General features: G+C 34.0%; 1 protein-coding gene and 2 long non-coding RNA genes across 12 annotated transcripts in view; 2 read left to right on the top strand and 1 right to left on the bottom strand.

Annotated features, from left to right (window-relative positions):
• The window catches only part of LOC100643158 (proline hydroxylase buaE), a 44,262-nt gene that overhangs the window by 15,458 nt on the left and 1,261 nt on the right, over positions 1 to 27,543 (bottom strand). For 3 of the 9 annotated variants that reach the window (XM_003395449.4, XM_003395450.4, XM_012308517.3), the window contains exons 1-2: positions 16,505 to 16,748; positions 15,049 to 15,517 (exon numbers count right to left, since the gene is read on the bottom strand). In XM_003395449.4, the coding sequence (XP_003395497.1) occupies positions 15,049 to 15,142 (94 nt within the window). In that variant the 5' untranslated portion in view covers positions 15,143 to 15,517; positions 16,505 to 16,748. Of the gene's footprint in view, positions 1 to 3,443; positions 3,481 to 15,048; positions 15,518 to 16,504; positions 17,672 to 17,879; positions 17,975 to 18,593; positions 19,257 to 19,535; positions 22,488 to 22,552; positions 22,789 to 23,294; positions 23,529 to 24,493; positions 24,813 to 25,198; positions 26,725 to 27,543 lie in introns of those variants that run through there. The other 6 variants (XM_048406007.1, XM_012308516.3, XR_007224139.1 and 3 more) reach the window with 5 other exon arrangements.
• LOC125385137 lies at positions 7,315 to 8,786 on the top strand. The gene is made up of 2 exons (XR_007224141.1): positions 7,315 to 7,415; positions 7,804 to 8,786. It is a non-coding gene; the product is annotated as an uncharacterized LOC125385137 (long non-coding RNA).
• LOC110119324 lies at positions 17,597 to 18,747 on the top strand. 2 transcript variants are annotated; one of them, XR_002307722.2, is made up of 5 exons: positions 17,597 to 17,739; positions 17,887 to 18,077; positions 18,154 to 18,239; positions 18,302 to 18,518; positions 18,607 to 18,747. It is a non-coding gene; the product is annotated as an uncharacterized LOC110119324 (long non-coding RNA). The 2 variants fall into 2 exon arrangements; XR_007224140.1 differs by having other exon boundaries at positions 18,610 to 18,731.

The following is a 27,543-nucleotide window of genomic DNA, read 5'->3' on the forward strand; positions in this document are numbered from 1 at the left end:
GTCATTACTCCGCCTCCGATATGTCATCTGGTGTTAAATTTAAAACTATACACCATGATATCACCGAAGTGTACAGTACTTGTTATCTCATAAATATTAATTTTTATTGGCAAATAACAATCCGTTTATTTAGAAAAAACATTTAATGAAAAACATGCACAGGAAAACATTAATGGAAACATGTAACTTGATATTAATAACTTTTAACTGAAGATAATCATGGCGATTTGTTAGAAAACATTTTGAAACTTCCATTTATCCACGATAGAAACGTACATATTAAGCGAAATAATAAATGCAGATAAAATAAGAAAGCTTATGGTACAGTATTAGATTACCGATAAGATTATATCGAATAAATTCTTTTTAATCTTTTTTTCTGTTTTCTTAATTTTTTTGTGTTGCAAGTTTTTACTCCGTATAATTCTGCCACATTTGTATTTAATATTACTACTGTCAAGGACTACGACATCCTTGACCATAGAAAAGAAAATGAAAAATAAATAAAAGACGAGAAAAAAATCTTCTACGTAAATCTTATACGAAAAATTATTGAAATTCACAAAAGTGCATCATTGTGGACCTAGGAAATTTTATTAACAAATCACATATTTATTATTTAAGTAGTTCTAGGGTTAATCGAATTTGTATTTTCCCCATTCGTTAATTCATTCCTTTACGAAATAGAAAAATAACTAGAAATTGTCTCCAATGGTTCCTAGAGAGATCTTATACAGGAAGAGTTTCCTTATCGAACACCGATGGAAAGCGAAGGCAGACGCGAAACAATGAGACGTATAACCTGTTGGTAACGTTTAAAGGCAACTGCTAATTGTTTCTGATAAATAAAAAATGAGAACGCAGTCCCAGTGGACTGGCTTGTCCACGGGGAAAGGGTGATACTTGGCTGATAATTTTCGATTTCTTGCTTCCTTATATTTTTTTTTTAAACACGTTCATGACTCATTTCTTATGCAACATCGAGAGTTGGCGGAGTTAAGGGACCGTAGCTGCGAAATTTTCACTTTTCGATATCAGCGACTCGCGAACATTCTCAAATCATTTTGTAATACGCTTTAATAAATAGCTTCGTTTATTACAAAATAATCCTTCTGATTAATTCACTTAACCTGAATTGAACGTTAGGCAAACATTCTTCTCCAATTCCAACTGAAAATAACAAATTTAATAAGTGAAAACAACGAATTAAAAGTAAACTGACTCGATCCAATTTCCAATTAATCTTTCAATTTCATTCTTTAAATGTAATTTACAATGAAAATAATCGGACAAATTAGAAAACGAATTATGAAAATCTTCTACTATAGACGGAAAAATTCTTCTCCAACAATTAACAGCACTTAACTATGTATACGACCTTCAAGACTAACGAAAACGAGTCGTTAATTTGTGATTATGTGTGAAATCGTGTATGACCGAGTGATTAGCATAAAATACAATACAACAGGGAGTTTCCGACAACAAACACGATCCTAATCCGGAAAGCAAGCGTGGAAACAGCATGACTAAGCCCAGCGTATCGAATTAGCGATGCTGAGGAAATTCGCTCGAAACTGCTGAATGGCAATGGTTCCGCGAATATTAGTACGCGGTAGCGAAGGTCTTTCGTCACATGCTTGTCGTAAATCGTTCCCCTTCTTCCCTTCTTAGCTTCTGATCGCGCGTGATCGTACAGTAAATCAATCGTTGGAAATCTATTGCAAACATCTACTTGCGATTTTTCATCGTGACGATTCCGCACTCCTGTCTCGAGAGGCGCCGTTACATTCGTTGTTCACGTGAAAACATGGACGAAACGTGACCGGTTGGTACCAAGCGTAGAAAAAGGCATTGTCGAAATGGTCGTTACGCGAACCTTCTAGTATAAATTACCATTCTTTCGCGACTGTGAAACGTTGATTTATCGACAAGGCCTAGGTAAATTTACGGAGCGAGTGGAAAATCTATTGTCCGACAGTTCGATGTCATTGTGACGATTTGTTGCAGACGATATCGTCAGATGATATCTTGCAATCCTATTTACTGGCTGATTGATTTTACAACGATACAAATGCGCGATATCTTTCTTTACAGACCTCTTGCTTTGTGTTTCGAAAGCGATAGATATTCTATATCCTACGAAAAATTAAAGGCAATCACGCAGTTTAGTAATTTTTTCTAATTTTGATTAGTTAATAGCAGTTCTTTTTTTCGACAAGCTTTGTTTTGTTTCGTCGGTAAAACAGAAAATCAATCAAGGGACTAGTATAGTTTGTATTTTATTACGAAAGCGTCATATTTTAAAATTTTCCCTTATTTTGTAAAACGAAACACGAGTGAAATAGTTGAGATTAGGAAAGGTCACTAAACTGCATAACTTTTAAAATTACCCATTGTTTTTTATCAAACAAATTTACACATTCATAGTTCTGGCACAAAAGAAACTATGTTATATCGCATCGTCTGTTCCATAAAGTTGCAGTTTCGATAAATATCGTCAACTTAGCATCGTACTTTATCACAGTGTTCACAGAAGTCAACGTAAAAATATGTATCGCGGGCAGACATTCTGCGATATATCGAGCATGCGTATCAGCGATGACGTTCAAACTGAACGTTGCAGCGAAAACGAGTCCTATCAGTCAGGTAGACTGCAAAGTTGTTTTTATCTGTCCAGACGATTATTCTTTTGAATAGTGGCAAACGAGATATTAAATGGCTATGTATGGACTCGGTAACGGTATATTCGATTCGTTTTACTAGGCGAAAGTATCGGCGAGACTGCCGGTACCAGGAGAAACTAGCGAAAATTTTCTCCTGGTCATGTGTGTGCATCCTAGAAACTATCTTAAATCGATACTCGATCAATAGATCGAACGAGAACGCTATGAAACTTAATTTGAACGATCGTAGAACTATTCGTTATCTTATTGATATTACTGGAATGTACATTAAAATTTCAAGTTAGGATTCCGATAACTTCGATATCGCTTTATGGACGTGAAATATCATATTGATGTTATTAGCTTATGTAGCTTAAATCAATTAGCTATTATTAAGTAACTGTAGTGCAATTAAATCGAAAAATTATAAACTTTTATAATACAGCATGATATATTCTGTGATAATATGCTTGTTACGATTTCACATGAGCAATATGTTGGGAATTCTACATTTTATGCTTGTATTTAACTACGTAGGGTTATTACCAGTAATGCAACCACAACACCTGTGAATGCATTTCCGCTAATACGGATTAATATTCAATCTGCAATTTATTTTGTGAAATTCTACTGCGCATTCAAAATGACTATCAACCAATGCGGAAGCGGTCGAGGCTTCTGACAGTAACGTGCAATAGTCATAGATAAAAGTTGTCACCGGAGTGTACATCGATTTATGAAACATTCGATAAGATCTTAGAACTAGTGCGAAATGCTTACGTGTTTCCTGATCAAAACGCATGGTGGCGCAGCTGAGATACACAATCGTTCCCATCGAAAAGCTTGTCTCTATTCCATGGTGAAAAAAGGAATTATTCATAAATTTATAAAAACATTATTTATATTAAACATATCAAAGGCAATGATGAAATATTTTTTGCACTTATCCATCCATGGCCCCTGAAATCGGATTTTAAAGACTTTAATGTACTTCTAACACAGAATTGAATTATTCAAAGTTGTGACTCTTTTGCAGTACATGTACGAAATATTCACTATCTACGGTTGTTCTCATCCGTTACCAAACGGAATCTATCGAATCGATTCAACGTTCGATTTTATCCGAAGACTCGATCGTTGCACAACGGCGAACGGTTGAATATTAAGAGGAAAAAATAGTTTCGATGGAATGGCAACGATAAAATGCGATCGCGACAGACGATAACGGTACATACGACTACCGTGTGAAAACAAACTATGTGTGCCTCGAGCGCTGTGTAACGTCGACTGACAGCTTCACCTTTTCGACGCGTTCTTTTGAATGTGAAATCTCGTTCCGTCGAATTTTTCTCCTTCGTGTCCTTTTTACTTTACTTTCTTTCGAAGCTTGTACAAATCTATCACGTAAAACGATCGTTACGCCGTTACAACAACTTTAGAATGAACTATTTCGAAAATAAGATAGCAATTGAAAAAAATGATACATATTAGGTGGTGGAAAAATTGAAGGTTTCCTGTTTGGAACGAGACTCTATTTACATATAGATGTGGAACTGTTTAACACGCAACGGCTCACATTAAAATCAAGGGAATTCTGCATAATTATGAATTCTATTGAACGTAAACCGAACAAAAAAGAATTTAGTATGTACATATAACAAAAGTTTATATATAATATATAAGTTTGACGATTAATGGATAAATGAATCTTATTTTGTAAAGGTAAATAAGAAGATAATAAATTCTGATTTCGTAAAACGATATCGGAATAAAATAGCTAAATTGAAGAGAGTCAGTAAATTGTATAATTACTTGTAGAACATTATGATTAACCTGTTATCTGCGGAGTTTAGTTTCAAAAATCCCTTACAGGGTGCGTAGTTAAAATCAAGCAATTACGAGTATACACGTCAATCGCATCGAAATAAGGTTTTGAATTTGCGTGTATACACGTCGTACGCAGTTAACTGGTTAAAAGCTAATCAAAAATAGATATAGAAATTAATTTTCTTCTATTAGACACGATGGAGTGGATAGTGAAATCTGTAACGTATAATGTAACAAAGAGTGAATAGTAGCAGAATAGGACACAGTAATCGCTTTCAACTGAATTGTGATAACCACGCCGATCTAGCTTTCAGGTAACACGGATATCTGTTACAGCTAAAGCGCATGGTCGCAAGGATGAAAGTGAAATTAATGATTGCGATCTACATCATTCATTCGCTAATGTTTCAGCCGCATACAAATAAGCCAGAACTCGGTGCCAGCCTACAACATGGATAACACATTTTTGCGATTACTTGCCAACTATATTTCACAATTCAATCGAACGCGATATCGCGTGGATGAAATTTTGATTTCATCGTTCCTTTGGAATACTACCGTTACGCTGCTTGTACCTAGGGAACATGACGCCAGCTATGCAACCAATACTTTTTTAGAACAACCGTTTTCTTGGATGAGTCGCAGTCAGCCATCTTGCCGATTTCTAGTTAATTATAGGTGCTGAACCGACGCTCGCTAAACACATTGAATTTAAATTTATGAGAAATTAAACGATACTTTACTTTATTAAATGTTCAAATAATCTTTTTTTTGAATGAATATCTCTTTTTCTTCTTTCTTTCATATCATAAGAAAAATTATACTTTGGACATTGAAGAAATTATGTTGAACCGTTTAAATTAATATAAATAGTACCAATGATAAGAGAAAGTTTTTTTTTAAGCAGTTCTACCATCTATCTTTCCTATAAGATTAATTTCGTACAATGTGATATATTTTTTAAGGAAAATTAGGTACGCGCGATTCAATGTTACAAAGAATTGCACGACTATGCGTAATACATTTATTAATCGCTTAAACGATAATTAGGTAATTACAATTGTTATTCAATTAACATTAAAAACTAGAATGCATTGAATATATATACATTAATTATATTCGTATAATTTTTCTATCTAGCATTTACTGTTCTGATATGGATTCGTTTACCGATTTAATGAACACGCATCCTACCATTTTATTTCGTAACACGTGTATTTGGTATATCGCCTACCGGCTGTACTAACAGCCAGGATTTCAATGACGTCACTGTAATGCCGTAGTTGTACAATATACACAATATGAGCCAAGAAAATCAGAGTAACGTCATTTTCAATTTTATGAAATTTTGTATAATTTTTCGACTTTTGGCAAAGAGCACGTAACAAGAATAATACATAATACTAGAATAAGAATAAAACTCTTTTCGTACTCTTATGTAAACTGGAGAAATAAATTTGCGTCGACTAATTCTAACAAAACTCTCTAACCGATAGGATTACTTAACATAATATTATAAATAGATTGACAATATAATTCTGACAATCAGCAAATAGTACGAGCGACGATATGTCTATAAATCAGACGGAACGCAGACTTGTTTATCGGAGTTAAAATACAAAATTAAAACTCTGCATTTTGCCAACATTCGTTGAAATATGTATTTCTAAATGCTGTATTACCGTTTTTATGATGCATGTCAAGATAAAAGCGTCTCAAGATATAACTGTTACGAATGTTAAGTTTCTTTTAGTACCGTCTGTGGTATTTCAATGATACGGTTTTTTCTCTCTCTTTATGAGATCATAATTCCTTATTGCGGTTTCCATTGTTTTTAGTGTGTATTGTTGTCTCGTAAAGACAGACACGTTAGTAATATCGCAGTTACGCAAGCCATAAATTGTTTGGACATTCTGTTAACAGAATGTTAAGTGCTCGATTTCTGTTTACTTTAACGATCCATTTGTTTATTAAGATTGAAAGCAAACAAAATTTATTAGGCACGAATGTTACGATATTTAACGATAATATCGCATTTTTATTATAAAAGTGATAAATCTCGAAAAATATGTTTCCCTACTTGCTAGAGAAACATCATCATGAGAAATTTTTAGCTTAACCATCAATTTGTTTATTGGAGTTAAAAACAAACAAAATTTGCCGATGATATCGCTTCTTTGCTATATAAAAGTGAAATACTGAGTCTCGAAGAAACTCGAAGGAAACGCTTTTCTATTTACTAGAGAAATATTACTATGACAATAAATATCGTTATGAGAAAGTAGCATATTTCAATTGAATGTCAAAATTGATAGTTTAAATCGTATCACTTTCAAAGCAAGAATGTGATATATTGAAAAGAATAGCTACACTTGATACACATCCAGAGATATTCATTTTTCGTGTTATTATTTTTCAGTGAAAGATCAAACGATTAAAGTAACCATCGACCTTGTTTACATTTCATTCCCTATTTCTCCTCAAAAATATACAAGAACCTAACGTGCTCGATGATTACCATTCTTTCTCGAGTTTTCGACCCAGAAAAATGTCCCAATTTTTAAAACTTCTTCTCACGTATTTTTCCTTCTATACATAGTTATATCTCTCACTCATTCTCTTAGAATTACTTATTATTTCGTGAGCTTGGTTTCCCGCTTCTTTATCTATTCGGTTACTTCTTTAATTCCTCCTTAAGTCTTATCTTCCCCACCTTATTTATTATTTTGACTGTTAGTTAAGTTTATTATGGGGGTTTAATTTCAATCTGATTAGAACTAAAATTTTTTTTATACGTCCGCTATACTATCGGCCATTCGCCTCGCACCACTTCCGGACGCCATTGTCTGTCGCACGATTCTCAGAAGCCTCGGTTGCATTCTCTAATTTATATTCCAGCAACAATTTTTCCGATTCAAGTACAAGGTATATACTAGAAAATAACTTATTCATAGACGGTTGCTATTTTTGCACGTGGTCTATATCGTCAGTTTGCTCAAAGAGTTTAGCTTACACTGTAAAGACCATCTACCATAAGATATCTGCAAAAATTCTAAAAGCGAGTCACATATTTTCTATAATGTGGATATCATAATTAGTCGATTAAGTTATATTATTTAGTAAAAGCAATATCACAATCTAAAATAAAATTTTAATCCTTCCCTTAAGAATAAGCAAGACGCATAAATATCATTTTATCTGAGACCAACATAACCTAAAAACTATTAATTAAAACGTAAAAGACAAATTTTAAATAGAGCTAATATCAATTTTCTATTTCTAACTTTCTATTTCAAACTGGTTTCCTTTACAGATGTTCAATGTTTCTTGGTTATGTCGCGTTTCCAGCAAACGGATGACACGAATTGCAGTAACGAGCAAAATTTGGCTCGATCGACAAATCAGATAAGAATTCACACGATCCTAGTCGACAACGTCATCCCATTACGCTTCCATGGTAAACGATGTTTGCGCAAGTACGAATTTTGCAACTTGCTGCCTACGTGTTTTCTCCGGATACCGACCGATCTCTCGCTACGGTCTCGTCGCTTTGCGCATTCCGTGACTCCCTGAGACGCTCCAACGCTAATGTGGAAACCTCCAGGGTATTTAAGTCTTACCAGAGAATGTGGCTTGAGAGGAAAAGACAAGAAAAAAAGAAAGGAAGAAGAAAGAGATCTTGTCGCTACACGGCGAATGCATTCAGTGTCGTGAAGTATTATTATCGTTTGCGCTGCGATATTCTTGGTGGCATTTCGCGGTAGAATTTCGGGGGTTTTACCAACGAAATTCAGGGGAAATTATGGTGGTGTTTCTAGTATCCGTCGCTAGAGTGACTTTTGGCAGTTTTATTCTAGTGATTTGTTGCCTACCTATTGATTTGATTGTTTCTTTTTCTCTCGTTGATTTGACTGGCTGTTGTTTTCCTTTCTCTCTTCTATTTCTTTACGTTACTTGTCCGGGATTTAAAAGTGTTTGTTGTTGAACTATGAACGAACGGACACAATGGCGACGCTTCGGTGGAAAGGTTTTGAAATACGCGTCACGCTGTTTTTCCCGTTACGGACGCGAACACTATCGACCGAATTCTTTCGTGATGATTGGCACGGAACAATTAAAAGCTTACTGGACGTGTTTCAGTGCAAAGTGTTATACGATGTTTTACAAAATATCGCAAATTAAAAGAAGACTACGAAAGAAATTAGTTAAATGGAGTGTTCACTATATTTATATAGTCCTTTGCTACCATTTCATTTATTAATAAAAGAAAATAGACGAAAGATCGTAGAAACAACATTTAACAGCGTTAATAATTTATTCATAATATACATAACGTTTAAGTCTAACCTCAAAGCGATTACCTATTCGTTTTCTTTCTATTTGCATTGCAGCTGCACATGTTATGAAATCATAAAAAAACTACGATTAAATAATTCAAAGTAAATAATATCGTCGATCAATAGCTGGCCTATCAGAACGATGATCGTGAATGAAGTATTATGACCGAAAGGACACTATATAAGATCGCGTAATTACACTGAGCTCGTTTTCCCGGAGTTCGCTGATGCATCCAATAATTAATTTTAATGATGCATTCGCGTAACGAACAAATGAAAAATTCACGTTGCTTGGAAGTCTATTCTTGGGCTTGCGCGTAAGCGTCCGCTTATTCGCGTCGTTGCAGATCGTGGCCACAGGGGACAGGCACGTGTAACCGCTTGCACACTGCAAAAAAATCGCGCCGCTCATCTATGTCAATACGCGTACGCGTGCACACGCACATACGTTGCGAACAAACGCTTTGTGCCGAGGATACAACCAAACAACGCGAAAAGTTAACGGATAAAATAACTTTGTCGCACGATTTACGCAAAATATACATCTACAGCAGGTACAAAAGTTATTAGCACATACCCTTATCTTCCAATGAATTGCTTTTTTATCAAATTCTACATTTCATTTTCATAGTATCAAATTGCAATCATATGAAAGTATTATTAAATGATATGAAATCTATTATACTTGAATTTAATTAATTAGTATATAGATGTAATAAATATAATGGTATGCCAATACTTTTTGTAGCCATTAGCTCATGTATGCGGAGGATGTGTTCCTTTTCTATTATAAGTTAAATAATTACTTATTAAAATAAAATAAAACAAGTCTTATGTTGAAACGATACCTTTTTAGTATCGTTTATAGTTGACACTGGTAGTACTATAAAATATACACATATATACGTCCCTCGATTTAATATATGTAAATATAGACACCAAAAAGGGGACACCTGAATGTTTTATCATTGAAAACACGAGAATCTTGTCAAGGCCGATATTCCAGACTTTGAAGGGTACACGCGATAACACGAATTTATTCTTAAGGTTTTCCTCTCGTAGAAACCTTGTACTATGTCTTTTAGTGAATAAAAAGACCAATCTAGTCAGCTATGCTAGTATTAGTTCGATAAATATTCTTATAACGCATTATACGTTTTAAATTTATCGTAAAAGGCTTTTTAGATTAGAACTTTTTGCGCAGAAGTAACACTTCCGGCAATAGACTTCTGGAGGTCAATGTATTTTTTGCGAGGTATGTATTGACTCAACTTTAATTTGTACTTCGATACCTGGAAACGATGAATCAAAGTACCTTTTGAAAATATGATGCAACGTAGATATACTTGATTACATAATTAAAGATAAATACTACTGAAAAGATTACTGAGCAACTCGCAGAAGGAAACGTTTCGAAGAAGGTCGGAAGTTGACCGCGATAAATTGCGTGATGGTTACTGATGCAAGTAATAACACGACTATGTATTAGTTATGGTTGTCTTCGTGCGATGAAAGTAAAATTGGTAATAACAATCGAAACAAAGAGCGTAGAACAAAGGAGTGTATCGTGCATCCAATTATGTACAGGGACGATCGTGTGCGTCGATAAAAAATGTTTTCTCGCGGTTGTGATTGAGGTTAAGAACGTAGTACCGATTTCACGTGATCTTTATTCTATCTTGGTTTCATTGATATATGTTTTTCAACAGGTGGTTAAGGTGCTCCATTAACAGACCGTTGGTTAGGATTTTATCTAGTTGATTATCAAGGAAGATATATTTCCAGGTAATTTTGAGTATCTTTCTTCGCCATTGAAACCAAGTGAGATACAGATACCTGATACACTTGTTTATTTTAGATTTACAACGTTCTCCTGCACAATAGTAACAAGTTTATAATAAATTTAACTAAATTTTTATAAAAAATCATGAAATTACTCTATCTGAAAATAATTTAATTATTTTATTTAACAAAGAATGATGAAATTGTAAAAGAGAAGGAAATACCCTATAATTCATATGCAAGTCGTCAATCGACTAATATTATCAGCTAATAAATCATTGTGCGAAAGGATTCTTGTGGGGATAGCGACGGCTAGTTAATACGGCTTTGTTATACATAACATACATATCTATATTATGATATTACCAGACACAAAGAGATCAATGATGACTAAGGGGGATCACTGAGGAATTTCAATTAACTACATACACTTCGTCATCATTTACATAATCGATGATTATCGAGTGACCGTTACAACGATATTTCCGTGCCGATTGCGATCTCGATCGAGAAACACTTTTGAAACGATACTCTGTCCCTTGTCTCTTTCTGTTGACGCCAGTAATACTGTACACGAGTCGTTGGCCTGCCGCCCAGACATGAAATACATACATATACACAAACGAAGAAGGAGCAACGAAACGATTCAACTGAACCGAATCGAAGGCAGAGAAGGACAGAACGAGAAACGGTGAAACGTTTCGTGGCTTGGGTCGCAAATTCAAACGCGGCTATCTTTTCGTTTACACCGCGCACGCCAATCCATTATTCTCGACGACGTTCACTGTAGGGAACACTTAAATCATTATCCAACACATTTACAATCACGAAGAGGCACGCGAGATGTTTTATTCGAGTTGTACGAGTATTTATACGTTTTTTGTATTGATCGACAAGGAAGCTCTATGATCAGTATAACATATCCATACAACCCTGAGAACCTATTAGGTTAGGTTCATAAGTTCGTGCGGTTTTCATTTCATATTGAATGTAAACTATACATTTGCTTATTGCCTGTGTTCGATACGTCATTCGATACTTTTTGTTCTATTCTGTTACGGTAATAAATGGTAATATTAAAATGTAATTTTATATAGATTTTTTGCATATCACTGTCAATTTATTTTTATAAATGCAATAAAGAAATAGGAGGCAAATAGAAATCTATTTATCTAAATATTACAATGGGTACTTTGCTGGATATTTCGTATATTCTTCCATACGTATTTTGGATTTTTCAATACTTAAATTTCTGATAATTATATAAATATCTACAATCTAGAAGTTATAATACATTAAAAATATCCGAAACGATAATAAATACCATTTCAATGCAGCAGATGTCGTATTGTAAATTTAACAAAAGTGGCCTTTTGGTGAACCTAATCTATATAGTATTATATAAAAATCAATGAGTTTAATATTATCTTTGTCAGAATGCCAACTACTGTTTAAGATGTTAGAGGATCTAATAATATATAATGAATAATTATTCTTCCACAAATACTGTCAATATTGTATTTGTCGACGAAATGGTTGCACAAGCGTCAGTGTGGTTTATCAATATTAGCGACTGAATGAGTTGTTTGAACATGCTGCAGTCGAGCTGTTTGACTATCGTTTTAGTCCTCGAACATAAAAGAATCGAAACATCATGCAGTAGAAAGTGATATTAAATGAAACAACCATTGATCTACGTAAGCAAATTTACGATAAAAAATTGTTTATAATTGTTATGTATTGAACTATGTTAACTATGTTCTTACTTTTATCTGCTTTCATTTGCAATCAATTAGATAGCTAAATGGATAAGAAAAGATAAAGATAATGTGTGATTGAAATCACAATTGTTCTAATTTAATTATGAATCATTATTGTACTTAAATCAATTTCCTCTAATAAAAAATAATATGAAAATAAAATTCAAAGAGAAAATGAAAGTAAGAAATTTATGCAAACAATATTACATTATTCTATTTCACGGTTTATATTAAAATTATATTAAATTTTCTTATAAAAACATTTAAATTATTGCTGAGAGTGATATATTACATCTTATATACTTTTTAATCAAATTTGAATACACCATAATTCTTATATTGATAAGAGTAGATATAACGTAATAAGTACTAAAAAAAATCTTTTATAAAAATATCTGAATTATTCCTGAGAGTAATAAATTATATTCTACATTTTTTAAATGGTATTTTGATATACAATAATTTTTATATTAAATTAAATTTTATATTAAAGTAGATAATAACATGTTTCAAATAAAGTGCTTCAAATACAGACAGAAAATGTATACAAGACACCCTATATGAATCGAGGAGGGCGCCAAGGGAGGGGCCCTTCTTTGTCAGACGGGCTCTGGGCTATGACCTCAACGGATCGTCGGGCCTGAGGTAGGCGCCTCTGACTGAACGAAGCGAAGCTTGTTGGTTTGCTTGTCTGTCTGGCCAGTTGCCTGGCCTCGTTGCCAAGCAACCGTAAAAGCGTCACCCTTTGAATCTCTAAAATTCTTTACTCTTTACATTGAACCTTCCACAGAACATTATTCATGCCACAAGGCGATCACGTTTTCCACGTGAGAAAACGATCCAGTTTAAAAATACATGTGAAAGGCCAACGATTTTAGATCCCGACGTTATATATTTAGAAAAGTACACGTATTTATAGCATATCATTCGGTAACGTATAAAATCAACCGTTACAATACAAACATAGTATGTATTATTTACTGTTTCCTTGTGGTATAATACGAGAAGATGGTATTATGTGACTCCATTTTGTTTTTAAATGAGTTTTCTAAAAGTAGTGAACTAATTAGTTTATTTACCGTTGTAATTTAATCCTAATTCATTCCTTTCTTTTGTATCTATGGACTCAAAATAAAATATAAATTTACATTGGGGAATTTATTTGACTGTATGTAATTTAGAATACCAATTACATTTCTATTAATATTTACAAGTAATTGAAAAAGTTTAGGAAATTTTCTGTCATAATGATGTGAATACATCTTCAAACTATGTCAAATACACTTCAGAAACCGCCTGCAATGAAACTGAAAATGGCTACTGTAATATTTAAAGAAATGATAAAGAGCTTTTAAACATGAGACCAAAATTTGAAATTATAATACAGGTCTAAACTGAAACGCTTGCAATTTATTCACACTTACTTTTACATCTTTTCTACCCAAATTGCATTTAATTAAGCTATTGTGCAATATTATTTTCGTGGGCTTTCAAGTTACCGACAGAGTAATTTCTCCACCATCTTTAAAATTTGTATTATATCCATTAATATCCAATCTCATTCAAATAGATAGAAAGATTTCGAATAGGCGAATCAAAATTTAGGGCGAAAAATCTCGTGTATTCAACTTCGTGATTCAAACTTCCTATATTTTTTAATATTCAAAATGACGAAAGAAGAACACGATTGACTAAAAAATGACATAAAAGACGTAGCAGGGTTAACGACTCTAAAAAACCTGTTTTCTTGGCTAAGAAAAAGGAAAAAATGTTTACGCGTATATTCTCTATTTTACAGTCGAGTCTTTCTCTTTGGTTATACGGTGGATTAATCGGCAACCAATGTAACCATGAACTTTTGCGTGAAGTCATCATAGCGAATGAAACGGTTAATCATTAAGAGCGTTGGGGGCAAATAATGTATCACGTCGCGCATTGCCACGTGCCTTTGTATCGCGGTTAATTTTGAACTACGTCGATTTTACTGCAGCTAATTTTGCCAGTTTGACCTATGTTCCGAGTTGCTACAGTTTGCGATGCGTGACATCTTTCTTTCTTCTTTAATGGATTTTTGTTTAACCCTTGCAAATTATCATAAATGAAACTTTCATGCGAATTATTTTGATTAATATTATCGTCCTACAATAGTATCGTCGCAATTACATTCCTTTTCTTGCGAGTTATACATTAATACTGGGCTACGAATGAGAATATACATTTGATATTTCAATGAAGATAAGATATTTTAACCCCCGCGATTAGATGGCTGGGTCATTCTACAAATTTTTGAAAATTCGGTTAATCGCACGTTTATATCCTTAATAGTTTCATAGCTTCTAAAACTGTTGGTTATACGATACAGCTTTTATAATGTTTCACAGTTGCATAATTTTCATCATATAGTACTATCTCTATACCTATATAATTTCACAGGTTCCGTTACTTTATACTAAATATATAACAAAGTTATAATGAATAAATACACACAACTTTCCCATAAAATTCCTAACTATAACATTTCTAACCTTATTTAACATACCATTTACCTAAATACTACAAACATTTACTGTTAAAGGCATATGGGCATCAAACGATTCAGTAATATTCATCCATAATCCGCTCGCCACAGCGTTAACGCTGAACAAGTGAAAAAATTCGAATAGAACAACGAACACTTACCCATGTGAGCGAGGTCGATGATCGGCACTTCGCACTTGCTCAGAAGAGTCTCACAGGTTTGGGTTACAATCGGAGCACTCGTGCAGCAGCTCATCTTGCTTGTGGCTAGTTACTCGGTCGAAATGAGATTTCTGTTGCTGTCTCTTTCTATTTTACTCCTTAACTAGTTTCTCTCTTCGTCTCACGGTCTTCGGCTGCCCTCGCAATTTCGTATCTTGTCCCCGATCTTTCTCTCTGTTCCGTTCACTCGATCGCTTCTTTTTTCGTGCGTGTGCCGCCCTTTTCTTCCCCCTGTAACTCTTCTCTTTCTTTCTCGTTGATCTCTTGTGTGTGATCGCGCCGCTTAGGTTCGATCAACTAGCACCACTATACGGACGGAAAATACGTGGGTCGTGCTTAACGCATGTATGCCGATCATTCAACCACGTGCGAACCCACCCACCGAATGCCACAATTTGGAACAAATTCACTAGAATATCCAAGAAAAAATCATGCTATCACTATGCACACCGATGAAGATTTCTTAAGTTATAGCCTGGACATTCTCCGGAAGAAAGGACAGCTCGCGAATGTAAACGATGGCGTTACCGGTTTTTTTTTAAGAAGGAAAGAACACAAAACAGACACAGTGTCACGGCAACCCTAACGGTAGCCGTAAGAGACGAGTTTATTATGGGGCTGGTGGTGCGGCAGGTAGACGTATACGTGACTGTGAACTGGTGGGCACATGCTATGATATCGACAGAGTGGCGGATAACCGACTACTAACAAAGAACGTAATAATCGTAACGATCACCACTAGCAAGCTAACGCTTCTCAACTGAACCGACAGCGTTCGCAACTAACCGACGCGCGCGCCTGTATGGTGCGAGCGTGGCCGAAATGGGGCGGAGAATCACGAACAGCTCTAGTGGGAACCGAAGTGCGCTCGAACGCTCACGAAGTTCGTCGAACGTGAGAGTGGGGAGCGTTCAGATATTCGCGCGCTCGCATCGAATGAGACACGAATCAATTTGGAGGGACTTTTTGCTTTTATTTGTATAATTCTAACTTTATTTACATCTTAATATCGTAACATACATACGTTTCGGTACTTTCATTTACACTATAAAGTATTATTGTATGTATGTATTATATTCGGAATATTGGAATTTAGAATGAAGAAATGTTATCCGATGTATTTCGGAAATGATAAACTCAATTGAATTTTTTATCACAAAAATGTGAAAATACCATCAATTCCGAGAATCGTAATTACGTATTTGATCTCCGATTGGTTTCAAGAATTTAAAAAATCAAGCGATCCTTGATAAGCTTCTTTTTTGACTCTCTACACATTTACAAAAGATTCCAAGCCTGACTTATACAATATTATGCTCTACGTCTTACCAAATTAATCCTAGGTATTAAATGAAATCCTACGTATGCAAAATCTGTGAGACAGAATTTTACAAACCTGATACGAGTCGTTTCGTTAAAGACACAAAGTAGTGCGACTATATCTATATGGAACTTAGGATTAGCGACTTTACCAATGCGCCTTCCACGGTGCTTTGAATCGTACTGCACTCCAGTAGACGATCTTGTGTTACTAAACGCAAGATTCGTCGATCCCCACCACGCGTGTCTTCTTCGCTGTCGTCGCTTACTTCTAATCATTATAATTTGTATTTCATTGTTATCGAAGACGCGTAGTTAGCCGTGTCTTAACGCCGTTTCCACGTGTTTATCATCATTCTTCTTCGTGTTTCTGTTTCCAATATCGAAAAAATTCCATCTCGTCTCTCGAACGAATTTCGCTGAATTTTCTTTGAATATTCTTCACGGAATTTGTGTTTCATCGTTATCGAAGACGCATAGTTAGCCTCTTAGTGTCTTAACGCCTCTTCCACGCGTTTATTATCATTTTTCTTATAACATGGAGTGAATTTTATTTTCTTATATATACATAATAATTAGCTACCTCTTAACAGCTCTCTTCCTATTTCTTCATCCAATAATTTCCAAAATTGTAGCCCGTCTTCCGATTAAATTTCCCCGAGTTTTCTTCGAATATCTTCGACAGAAGATTCTGTTTTCAGACATCGACAAGATCCTCCTCGTTTTGCAGTGCTTTTACCAGCTGTTCCTCCAGGAAATGATCTTTATACCTATTCCGATTCTTCGAGAACGCGAGTTTATTCCATGTTTAACCCGCTCATGCTTTTTTTAGACGCGAATATATGTAGCTAAACGCTCGTAAAACATCAGCAGTGACGTGATTTGATTTGTACGACGGATGGAATAAACACTGCGAATGATAGGTAGTTCGTTTGTTCAACGCGTTCCATCGTCGCGCAATCGTTTCTTGAATATCGTGTGCTCCTCGTGAGTACTTGGTCTGATTCTAGCGGCATCGAGGATTCTAGACATACGACTGGAGTATTTGGTCCCACGCGAAGAGTCGAATGGCGACGAGGAAGTAGAATCGTCTTTGGAGTTGCTTTTATTTCTTGGATAAGTATTTTTGTTCGATGGCATGCGTTTGCTGCTTCGTATACGTTTATGGCGTTTCTTTGTAGATTTCGGTTGCTGTTCCCAGTTTGAGGAAGATGTGCTGGGATCTCGTCCATCTGCTTCCGAACTGAATAATAGAAAAATGAAATTAAGCATCAACAGCAAAAGTGGATTGGGCTACATCTTTTCTTACAGGTTTTTATAGCATTAATTTATTATTAAACGGTGTTATTTTATTAAGAAGAATTGTATTATTGGGAATACAGAATTTTATATCGTATTAATACGCGAACGTTACAAAAATGATGAAATTTATCTTTTTAATTGAACTTTACCTTGTAGCATCTAATGATGCGCTGGTGGACTCATTGGCGAAGGTTTTTGGAAAATGGTACGTGAGACACGTTCCGCATAAAAGTTTCCGTATGATCTAAAGGAAAGATCCAAGAGATCTAATTGAGCAAATTAAAAATCCAGTTGCAGCTCACTGTTGACACTGTATGTCTTTGTCATTGAATATTTCGTCATATAAAGTAAATAGATTGTCATTGAGTCTATCAGAGAACTCTGTTAGCTCTTACAACTAATTCTTCGTTGAATTTTCTTTAGACAATGGAAAAAATTACATTTTATCGATTAATGATAGGAACCTTTTTTCCCAAGGTTTTTATAAGGAAAGCATAACGTAGTGAAATGTAAGTTTACTTTAACTACGTACTTTACATACATAATTTACATACTTATATGTAATATCTAGTGGGAAATGGTTAACGCAACAACTGTCATAATATAATACCAATTAGATGGACGAAGAGAAGGTACATAAAATACAAAGAGTAAAATGGACAAAGAACAGATTATATAAAATACAAAAAAATAAAATGAACGAGATATAAAATACATATTACAAAATACAAATGCTAAGATATACTTTCTTTTATTCAAGTTTCACTTCTTTATCAATTTTTGCAAAGGTATTTACGAATTTGCATAAACATCCGGTAACATACTGCGGTAACAACAGAAGTTTATACTGTAATTAAAACTACCTTTGTAATTAAGAAGGCTAAGAAGATCTGAATGATTACAAGCGTGCTGGTCATGACGTAAGCGACGATGACGATCCTAAGGATGACAGGTGTAACGACTTCGACGCAGCCATTCGTATTTATGGTTTTCACGTCAGTCTCCGAGATCTCCGTGTGTTCGCACGGTGTCATTGCACGTAAATTACAGCAGCTAAACGGGACACTTCGGTCTCTGTATCTTTCATCAGATACTGGACTTTGTACAGCCATTTCATCTCGCGAAGCATAGTCTACTCCCTGATCGTGGAATATTTTTCTCATACTATTTACGTTATTCAATATTCTTAAACTATTCTGTTCACACTTGTTATACCGTGCTTTGAGTTACCATTTTTGAATGGTGGATTCACCTGCCAGTCAAAGAGAAACCAATCTGTGTAGGAGGAATGGCCACAGCATTGAAAGATGAATTGTATCTCGTCGAGCGCGTACTTGTAAGACGATGCACTCACGTACAATTGCATCGAATTGTTGAAAATGTCGATTAACGTTTCTTGTCTGACGTTCATGTGATATCCTATGGAGACCAGAGTAGCCGCGTTCATTATGGCGCATATCGCGATCACTATTAACAAGCATTTTAGCGTTCGTCTTGTTTCCGCGCAGCAGCGTGGTACTTTTCGTCTAAAAGAAGAAATAATGGATATAAAATTGATGAAAGCTTATTCACAAATTCTGTATGTATAATATACTATTACAACCATGTATAACGTAAGACTTGAGATGACGTAAGATTTTTAGAAAGTGCAAAACAGTAAAAAAAGTTTGGCTTAAAATACAGATTGCATATACTAATTTAAATTTGTACGAGGTTTTTATGCAATTCTCTGCAATTCGATTATTATAGAATCCGTTAAATTATTTATGTACGAGATTTGTATAATGTTATGATAAAATACTTACGATCGTATACTGCGGACAGTGATTAGAGCAGTCGGTAAACCCAAGCTGACGTTTATTAACGTAAATATGACTGGTCGTAGACCACCTGCGAATCGAATGATTTGCCATTCGGCAAATATCTCCAGGATCAACATGAAAAAACGTTTAGCCTCGAAGATGGCCAATGTAACCGCGACACCGTAACCGAATCTCACTTCCCATCCACAGTTGCATGGAATTCTTGCATTTTTCTTAAATACTACGTTGCTCTTCCGGCTGCACTCGTTGCTCGACATTCAACAATCTTAACGTGCTATTCTATATTTTTCATTCAGTGAATCTTCGTCGGTTTATCTGTAAATGTCTTCTAGAATTACCAGTTTATATTAAAATGAAACAACCTCCTATACTTGTTGGATAACTCCATGTTGATACGTATGAAATCTTTGTTTTCTTAAATAAAATTCTAACGTAATTTTTTTAAAAGATCACGCGTCTAACGAAAACAAAAACTTTTCACGTGATTCAATGCATTTTTCTAAATAATAATTGATTTCATTATTTTAGATTTATAAGAATTAGAAGCGAAGATTCTACAGGTCAAACATTTGTAGAATCGACCTGTTGATGATTAATCGTTAAATTCTTATGTTTTTATTAGAAATTTTGCAGATCCTTAACATTCAATATACCTACGTATACGATTTATAGTAAATTTCTTCTACCTTAATACGTCGGTAGAAAATTTGGAGGAAACGATATTTCATATGCATCAACCTAACAGAATATCGAAACTGTCGAAAGAAGGCTACATCTTTCTGAATAATAGAGTCACTCGAATAAAAGGAATCTCAATTATTCTGTCATTCTAAAAATAAGGAAAATGTTGTCCGTAAAATTGTTAAGAAATATGCAAACTACTGTTTATCTTTCAATTTTGTAAATCATAAAACGTAAAATTGCCGGCGACACGCGACGTCGTATTATCATCGTTATGCACGTTCATCGAGGATGATACCAACAGGAAGTTACCAAAGAAAAAGAAACAATTCCCTGAGGTTCGAGCGCAATTATTCGGGTCGAGATTTGAAATCACGTGACGAGTTTCGACTTTCTATTGGCGCAGTTCCATGGAAAAATTGGAACCGAAATTCCATACAATTTACTCGTATAAAAGCATTTGAGGGGCTTAAGAACCTAAAAAGATCGTTATATTATAAACACGCTTAAAATTCTTAGATTACACTTGACATGCTTCTCATTTAACATACACTATTATTCTACTGTGTTTGTTCTATACTGGCAAAACGATATCTAAATTACTTTGTTTACGTCCTTCAATACCTTTGCATTTATGCAATTCTGATCAACTATTCCAATGCTTGCATGTAATGACAGATAATTGATAACTAATATCTAGTAACTAATAACTAATAATTAATAATGATTATTTTCACTTGAAAAAGACGTTGAATATTTTTCAAGCGTTAATAAATATGCGTGCAAGAAATAATACAAAAAAATCTTTAAAAATATGTAAAAGATGGCATTCTAAATCAGAGTACCTTCTTAACGAGTTAAAGAATCTAGCAAATAGAAAGGCAACGTCTCATACTACTGTCGATAGAATCGCAAGCATATTTTATCCAACGAGTTATACATCTGTTCAATCATCGTGTTTATTTTAGTGTCGTGGATAGCATCCAAGGTTAATTGTCTCTGGACGTAAGTTTTACTCGTGCACTTGCTCAAGTCGCTCGAGATACACCGATCTGAGATTCGATTACTGATAATCTTTTAATTAGATATTCATATTTACCAAGAATATCTGTTTGTAAAGAAAATAAACGATGAAGAAACATCTCGAATGAAATACTGGTTAAACGACAGATTTACGATCTGTGCGAAAGTATTGTTGTAGTCTCGCCTGAAGAAGGAACACTTACCAGACGCCATGATGCGAGAGATAAGGCAGACTTGACTAAAATTACAATACGTTGCGTGGAAATATTACACAGTTTTTAAGGTTTTCGTGTAAGCGGGTATGATGCACGCTCGATGGGTCATTGTCTTTCGTCTGAAACCAACTTCACACGTCACACTTTCATTCAATCAATTTATTAATATAAAGACAGATAGCGTTCCTTTAATTTTAACTTGTCGCTTACTGTATCTATATTTACATTAAGTAGTTAATATAAAGTTATAAAATTATAAATACGGTGATAAGAACTACGTTTTAAGTATACATGTAATAAATGTAATAAATCTTTTCTTTGCAGGTACCGAAACAATTACATTAAACACAGCGCTATTTAATCTTATTATTATATATCGCTTATTTTCTAAATTGAGCTTCGACTTAAATCGACCTTAACCCTGTTAGATTTTTTGATTCATATTAGACACGACTCTGTTTCTTGTTACTAACAAATTTCTTAAATTACAGGGAAGTAATATCTTCATTATCCACTACAATTTCTCTTAAGATATTAAAAATCTCATTGTTTGTTAAAAAAAAAAGAATAAAACGAAAACATAAAAATCCGAGAACCGCAGTAGTAACCTGCGAACATGTTACGAGTCTAAAAATACTGTGAAACATATCCTAAATACATATACTGCAATGATTATAAGTTATTAAGAATACATTATACGTTTGTAGAATCATTTTACGTCAGATTATGTACACTTTCGATGAAAATTACTCTTTGATTATTTTATAAGACAATTACCACATTTAAGGTCAGACGACGCGGTATTTGTATATATTGACGTAAGAGTGTTTTATACCATAACTCCAGAACGCCAGAAACGGTAAATTTTCCGTTAAATAGATGGCCAATCGCATTTGGCTGTTGAAGAACGCCCTGAAGAATCGGGACCACCAATACGTAGTTGGTAATAGGTATTTGTGTGTAATTAGTTGAACATTCAAGATAAATCTACCGTACCACGACATCCTTGATGAATCTAAAAATATTATCTTTTTGCATATACGCTAAGTTCAATTTACGTCTATATAGTAGAAGATTTACCTATTTTTAACGAGTGATTATTATTCGTTGCGGCAGTGGAGGCTAGAATGAATGTGAATTCAATGAAAGCATTCGAATCCATATAAGGATTCACCGGCCATAGGGATTCTATTAAAATACGACTCATCTCTTCGAAATCTTTGCTACCACTGGCGAGTGAGGGGAGAAAAACCTCGTCCAGAAGTCCTCTACAAAGAGCCCGTGTCTCTTCCACGCTTCCGGTGCAAAGATTGTATCTATGGATAGATGTATTTAATTATTTACATAGAAAATTCTATCCTTATTATTTATACATGTAGAAGATCTTAGCTCTATTACTTATGTAGAGCATTCTCCTTATTATTTACATAGAAAATTCTTTACCCTTCTCACATCCACTTCAACAATTCATAATTTATTATTAAATTTATACATTTATGGAAAATTTAAAATTTTTAGAAGTGCATGTAATATGTATATAAAAATATACAAAATATGCAAAGTGTTCTTTACAATATAATTGTGAAATATAAATATAATTTAGTGAAAAGAACATTTTTATTTACATTCATTTCTCTGTAAATTTTTATGTAATTATAAGTTTGCATAAATATCCACATTCTAACTATTTCTATTATTACTACTATAGCTATTAAATGTTGAACTTACATAAATTCTCTTCGTTACTTTGGAAAAGAAATTTTAATTGAAATTAATTTTAAGATTTTGAAAGGAAAGAAGTATTCGTGTTTGGATTACAAACTTGTCTTCCATGCCCAGCATGTTGCCAATGACTCTCCAAAAGTGAATCAGTCCTTCCAGTTCCTCGGAACTGTTATTCACCCCAAGATAGTCACCAGCCAGGAGGGTGAAACCCATGAATCCAAATTGAGCCAATGCCATATCCAGTTGCGAGACTCTGTTCAGCCCCGCCTCTGAACTTCTTCGAAACGCTACGCAGTGTTTTTTCCGTACGATTTTCAGCGATTCGAGAAATCTGCAAAACAAGAAAGAGAAAAAGCAAAAAAATTATTCTTATAAAAGATCTTATTCAGAATGAACTCAAAATTTGTGTTTAATTCGTCTTTAATTTATCGATCTAGCAATCTTTCTTAATATTTCATACCAAACAAATCTACCTAGTTTAAATCCTTTTATTTTTCTCTCTATTTCTCTTTCTTTATTTTCTCTTATTTACGCTTACGTTACGGTCTATTTAAGTCGAATCCTACGATCGAATCTTCCATTTGATATTCGACTATTCTATTCTATACGCATATATTTTATATGGTTGGGTTTTATTGAAAAAATATGTATGATACTCGTGTTGAATATCTTGGACTTTCCCAGACACGAAATTATTCCGTTCGTTCGTCTACACAGGAATATATATCCGGCAAGATAAATCGATTAAAATACCGGCGCTGCACGCGTTCGATGATTCCTTGAATGTCAATGAACGACGAGTACCCGATGGATTTTCCCCTCTTTCATATTTTCGTACACAGGACACTTTGTCAGAATTCGTAAAAAAATCAACGTTTCGACACGATGTTGAATACGTTACTATAGATGTTTCAAAGCGCCAATTTAATGATAAACAATGGTCAACACGCGTTGGAAGTGTTACTGTTATAGATAGCGACAAATGATAAGAATAGAAACTTATTTAAAGAAAACGGTATTCTTAACACGCCTCGCGTTTCCGAGGAATTGAATTAGTAAGTTACTGGTTCGCAGGAAAATGATTTACTTTTCATTTATCATTTTTGAATATTTTTTGACACTGTTCCAGGTATCTTATATGAATAAGTTAAGACTTCTTTAGTAGATAAATTGCTGCCCAGTTAAAAACCAGATTTTTTGTTTCTGCAATTACTGAAAAGTGTTTATAAAATGGAAAAGAAAATATTTATGTTACTCTCGTCTGATCTTTAAATAACCATTGTTAGGTGTACTTACTCTTTTTCTATGCCAGCTCTTTTTCCATACCAAACCCAATTATGTAGAATGGTGGATACGTATCTGCGAAAGGCAGCACACGGTGTACCACTCCGTCTGGTGAATATTAAAACGTCCTTGATCGACGGTACAGCGAATAAAGATAATAATCCACATAGTTTGGCAATCATCATGGTGAAAGCGTTGTTATAAAACATCTGCTGTCCGAGGAGAAACTTTTTTTCGTCGAAGAACGACGGTAATTCTGGTTGTAGCCATTCAAAGTCCATGAAAGTGCTTGCTCCATCTTTGAGGAGCGTCTGCAGCTTCGATTCCGCATCTAAATGCAGACGCAGGCTTATGACATTTGTTATTTCAATAATGAAAAGTTCTTTTCATTTTCATCGATCGAAATACTTTTCAATGTTTTAAATTTATGACTTGTTATAGGATTGTTAATGTTAATGTACAGGATGACTTGTTAATGCATTAAAAAATTAGTTATATAAATAATAATGAAGAAATGTAGAATATTTGCGAAGCGCTATACCGGACTGAAAAATAAAGGTCTGGAGTTCAGAATGCAGAACCAAGAATTTTGCTCTCGAATTCTGATTCTTGAATCTTTCTTTTGGGTGCTGAATTTCTGACCTCGAATTCCTAATACGGATATTAATACACATACTATAGGAACATTCCAAACTCTTGAAAGTCCTTGAGACTCACCGTCTTTAAATTCTTCTGAAGTCCTCGATATCCTCAGAACCTAGATGATTCCTAGAATCTTTCGATGAGTCTAAAATTTAGAGAATTCCAGGAAACTGAAATTTCCAAAATCCGATTAACTAAAATAAATTAACTACCGAAGTATCTTAAAATACCATTAAATACTATGTCATACTTTGTAACGGATTGCTTGTAACAAACTAGCATTGAATCTGATAAATCCCAATTCTACCGTATTACGAATGACAACAAATCTTCGTAAAAATGAAGTTGTTTCGTGATTCGATCATTGTTTGACAAAAAATTTACAACGGACCGATTTTGTAAAACAAGCGCACGCACATAGAACGTAGATCGTGTGGGTGATCTTACGATTCGATACAACGGAATTCATTTGGTATTCAGAGCCATCGAAAGTGGGTACATCTGTGCAGCAGACGTGACAGGAATAAAGAAGATCGATAGATGCCCATAATGAGGCGTAATCGAATACGGTGTGCTTGCTCATATTAGGCCCATTATCATTAGGTCACTATCGAATTGATTTAACCATGGTGGATTATTCCAGTAATTCCCGTACTTTCGAACCTTTCACTTTTTAAAAGTACAAATTCGGTTCAAGTACAGTCTTCAATTGAACTGAAATAGATCAATCGAATTCACTTAAAGTATGCAATCATGCCATGCAAGGATTTCTAATGATTACCACATGGCCTTCTAGATACATATCATATAAAGTAAATTGAAGGTTGTTCGAAAGTGTTCGAGATTGTCCTATGATCAAATCTATAAGAGATCGGTCATTTTATGGCCAAATTTTAATAAGTATTTAATAGGTATTTTAGTCGATTTGTATTGATTTTATAGAAGTAGCAAGCAGTAAAATATAATGTACTATAATTAAATACGATGATAATTGGTGTCTAGAATTAGATACCTCTATCTGAATTAATCATGGTAGTGTTTCTCTTCGTTTAGAATTAGAATAACCTGCTTTATCTGACTCATAGTTTCGTATGTAATTAAATAACGCGAGGATAAAGAACTCTTGAAGTAAGTAAATAATCCTGTAATACTGAATACTTACGAACACCAATACCCCTGTTATAGGTTAATTTTTACCGCTTTTTAACATTTTATCATACATAGATGCAACCATAGAAGATAAAAGGATAAAACAAAGGATCACAGTTCTTTTATCTAATTTTGTAATTAGTTCCAAATCCTTTCGTATGTAATTTTTCAATTAACTATATAACTAAAAATATTGTATTTCTATCGAGTAATATTTTCTAATAGCTATCGATTTACAAACCAGAGAAACTTGCAGAATGATATAATGAATAAAATCTATTTCCGTCTGATTGATCACGGAGGAGCTATTATAAGAGGTTGCGAAACATCGAAGAAATTATTTGCAATTGTCAACTTGTTCAGACTTCAAAATGCAGTTCAGTCTAATCGAACGATAGACGTTTATTCCATCACAGAAGGATAAAACACTGAGTGCAATATATAAATAATATTACGGGATTAATTTATTTCAGAAGAATTAAGAATATATAATTAAAACTTCTTTCATGATATATCAAAAAATTTCTAATATATTATATAGTCGATATCAATCATACAACAAAATTTATTTTATCTTTTTAAAAGAAAATTATCTCGTCATATCTTATTTCTTTTATTATTTATTATTATTATTTTACCATTACTTTATAAATTCGATTTTCTACTCATGCATAGTATGTAGAAAGTTAGATCATCGAGGTTATGTCACCGGCACATTGCGAAAACAATTGCTTTCACTGAACAATTCTTCGATATAGTCTCTAGTTAACAGTTAGTCGTTTCTGTTTCTGTTTTAACAACGTTAGTTGAATATTTGAACAATGAAAACGTAGAAGAAATAGAATTCAGCTATTTTCTCGCGTGTTGCACATGTATTGCATTCGTAGTTAAACAACCGAGAAAAGTAAGTCGAGGACGTCCGTTTCTATTCGCACTTTCGTCAATTACTGCATGTTTAGAAGGAACGTGCAATCCTCCGAGAAACGCTGAACGTGTTAAGTGATGTTTGGCGATAGCTAATATTCTACATTAACAGTAAGTTATCAAATCGATTTCGTTGGTCATTCATAGTGAGGAAATATCTATTCAGTCTTTAAATATTATTATATGTAATAATTGGTTCGAAAATTAGTTATAAATTCATATATAAATTCAAATAGAAATAATCTTTGAACTTTCCAAATTTGATATTTCTATTGATCTTTTCTTTTTTTTTTATTATTTATCTTGTAGACAAATGAATAAATAAAGAATATGATAGTAAATTAATA

This window comes from Bombus terrestris, chromosome 5 (genome assembly GCF_910591885.1).
Source record: "Bombus terrestris chromosome 5, iyBomTerr1.2, whole genome shotgun sequence".
In the NCBI taxonomy this organism is placed as follows: domain Eukaryota; kingdom Metazoa; phylum Arthropoda; class Insecta; order Hymenoptera; family Apidae; genus Bombus; species Bombus terrestris.